This window comes from Puntigrus tetrazona, chromosome 3, assembly GCF_018831695.1.
Source record: "Puntigrus tetrazona isolate hp1 chromosome 3, ASM1883169v1, whole genome shotgun sequence".
Taxonomy (NCBI): domain Eukaryota; kingdom Metazoa; phylum Chordata; class Actinopteri; order Cypriniformes; family Cyprinidae; genus Puntigrus; species Puntigrus tetrazona.
The window spans coordinates 2,382,166-2,384,665 of NC_056701.1; the positions used below are offsets into that span (position 1 = coordinate 2,382,166).

Here is a 2,500-nt window from a genome sequence, read left to right on the forward strand (position 1 = left end):
TATTACCACCATTACTACTACCACTACCACCACCATTACTACTACCACTACTACTATTATTACTACTACCATTACTACTACCACCACCATTACTATTATTACTACTACCATTACTACTACCACCACCATTACTATTATTACTACTACCATTACTACTATTACCACCATTACTACTACCACCACCATTACTACTACTATTACTACTACTGACAACGAAATAGCTAATAGCTAAAATTAAACTTTTTAATTTAATTTACTTAACTAAAAGTTGCTAATAGGGATGCACCGATACCGGTATCTGGTATCGGCCTCGATACCACATTTTCTAAAGTACTCGTACTCGTTAAAAGTCCCCCGATACCGGGGACCGATACCACAGTCTGAGAATTGTCCATGTTTGAGCGGCGTGTAGGTTAATCACAGGCCCCGCCCCCAGGCCCCGGCTGCAGCTCAGAGCGGGTAGAAGGCGAGGCGAAACATGTCAGCCGTGTGGAACTATTTCAAAGTGAATGAAGACGACAAAACAAAGGCGGACTGCAAATTGTGCTCAGCGAAATTGTCCAGAGGAGGCTCAAAAGGTAGCGCATTTAACACAAGTAATTTAATCAAGCACCTAAAATCCCGACACGACAACGAGTACAAAGTGTACGCTTCTAAACCAACACAACCCACGCTGCAGCAAACTCTTGCAAGAAGAGAGAAAATGTCCAGAGACAATCCACGTGCTGTGAAAATAACACAGGCAATTATTGAGTACATTGCACTGAGTGACCAGCCACTCTCGGAGGTAGAAAATGTGGGATTCCTGCGTCTCCTTCATGTTCTGGAGCCCAGATATGATGTCCCAAGCCGCCGCTACATGACTGACACGGAGCTGCCTAAACTACACGACTCCGTGAAAAAACATATCCACAGCCTACTGCAAACCTCCTCTGCGTTTAGTTTCACCACGGATATTTGGACAAGCAGTGTTAGCCCCGTGTCGCTAATTAGCCTAACCTCCCAGTGGATAGACGAGAGTTTCACGCCGCAACGAGCCATATTACATGCGAAACAATTCCGCGGCTCGCACACCAGCCAGGCTATAGCGCATGTGTTTGAGGAAATGCTTCAGACATGGGGTATACCTAAAACATCAGTACATGTTGTGCTTCGTGACAATGCCAAAAACATGATTAAAGCCATGAATGACGCAGGGCTCCCAAGTCTGCCGTGTGTCGCGCACGCGCTCCAGCTGGCTGTTCACGAGGGCTTATTAGCACAGAGGAGCGTAGCTGATGCTATAGCAGTGGGGCGGAAAATAGTTGGGCATTTTTAACATTCCGCCTTAGCCTACTCCCGCCTCGAGGACATTCAGGGACAGCTCAGCCAGCCAATAAAGAGACTGCAGCAGGACGTACAGACGCGCTGGAACAGCACGCATTACATGCTCCAGTCCCTCATTGAGCAAAAGCGAGTGCTGGGGGTGTACATCTCCGAGCATGAACTCCCTGACCATCTCACCGGCGAGTACTGAAATGCAAGTACTCGTACTCGTTTTCCAAAAAAGTGGTATCGGTGCATCCCTAGTTGCTAAACTTTAATTAGAAGTAGTGCTGTCAAACGATTAATAGCATCCAAAATAATACATATTATTATGCATGTATAAATACACGCATGCGTACATACACACACATATATACATATACATATATATACACATACATACATATATATATGAGAACTGGGTCAAAAACACGCGCAAGGAAAGCAGTTGTGTGTTGTGACGTCCTCCTCACCTGTCTCTTGTAGGTGTCGAGCTGCGAGCGGATGGCGTTGGCCCGCCGCTGCTCCTCCTCCAGCTCACAGGTGCGCTGCATGTAGACGTGGTTCCTCTCCTCCAGCAGACGCACCTGTCTGCGCAGGTCGCCCAGGTCCTCCAGCTTGCGCTTGTAGGTCTCCACCAGAGCCTCCAGGCGACTGACGCGGTCAGACGAGTGCCTGCGGCAGGACACAGGGGTCACGAACACAGAAAGAGTCTGTCGGACAGCAGACGGCGAGAGGCGGCTCCGACCTGAGGATGTCCATCTCGTCTTTGAGGGACTGGGCCTCCTGAGCGAGGCTGGTGAGATCCTCGTTCCTCAGCTGCAGATCCGTCAGCTCTCGCTCCAGAACATCAGCTCGCACTCGCAGGTCGTCCCGACTGCTCTCCAGCCTAAAACACACACAATATATTTATGATACAGAAATAGTAGGAATATGATGTTTATATTATATGAAAATATATTGTTTCTGTGTGAATGGATATAACCAGAAAATAAATGCATGTAATTTTTTTGTAATTATAATCTAAAAATAATATTACAAATAATATAAATATATAGCATATATAAAATACTACAATTATTTTTGTGTTGACATACAGAACGCAATTTACAACAATTAATATTAATTGCATATAATAATATTATACTGATGTAGTTCAATGTAAATGATGCTATAATATTATTATTTTTTTACG

The 2,500-nt window shown here is 45.2% G+C and overlaps 2 protein-coding genes across 3 annotated transcripts in view; one reads left to right on the top strand and one right to left on the bottom strand.

Annotated features, from left to right (window-relative positions):
- The window catches only part of LOC122341572 (tripartite motif-containing protein 16-like), a 341,738-nt gene that overhangs the window by 32,391 nt on the left and 306,847 nt on the right, over positions 1 to 2,500 (top strand). The gene's annotated exons all lie outside the window — the stretch shown is intronic.
- The window catches only part of hook2 (hook microtubule-tethering protein 2), a 16,499-nt gene that overhangs the window by 7,553 nt on the left and 6,446 nt on the right, over positions 1 to 2,500 (bottom strand). For both annotated transcript variants that reach the window (XM_043235024.1, XM_043235023.1), the window contains exons 10-11: positions 2,054 to 2,194; positions 1,779 to 1,980 (exon numbers count right to left, since the gene is read on the bottom strand). In XM_043235024.1, coding sequence (XP_043090959.1) covers positions 1,779 to 1,980; positions 2,054 to 2,194 — 343 coding nt within the window. The remainder of the gene's footprint in view (positions 1 to 1,778; positions 1,981 to 2,053; positions 2,195 to 2,500) is intronic.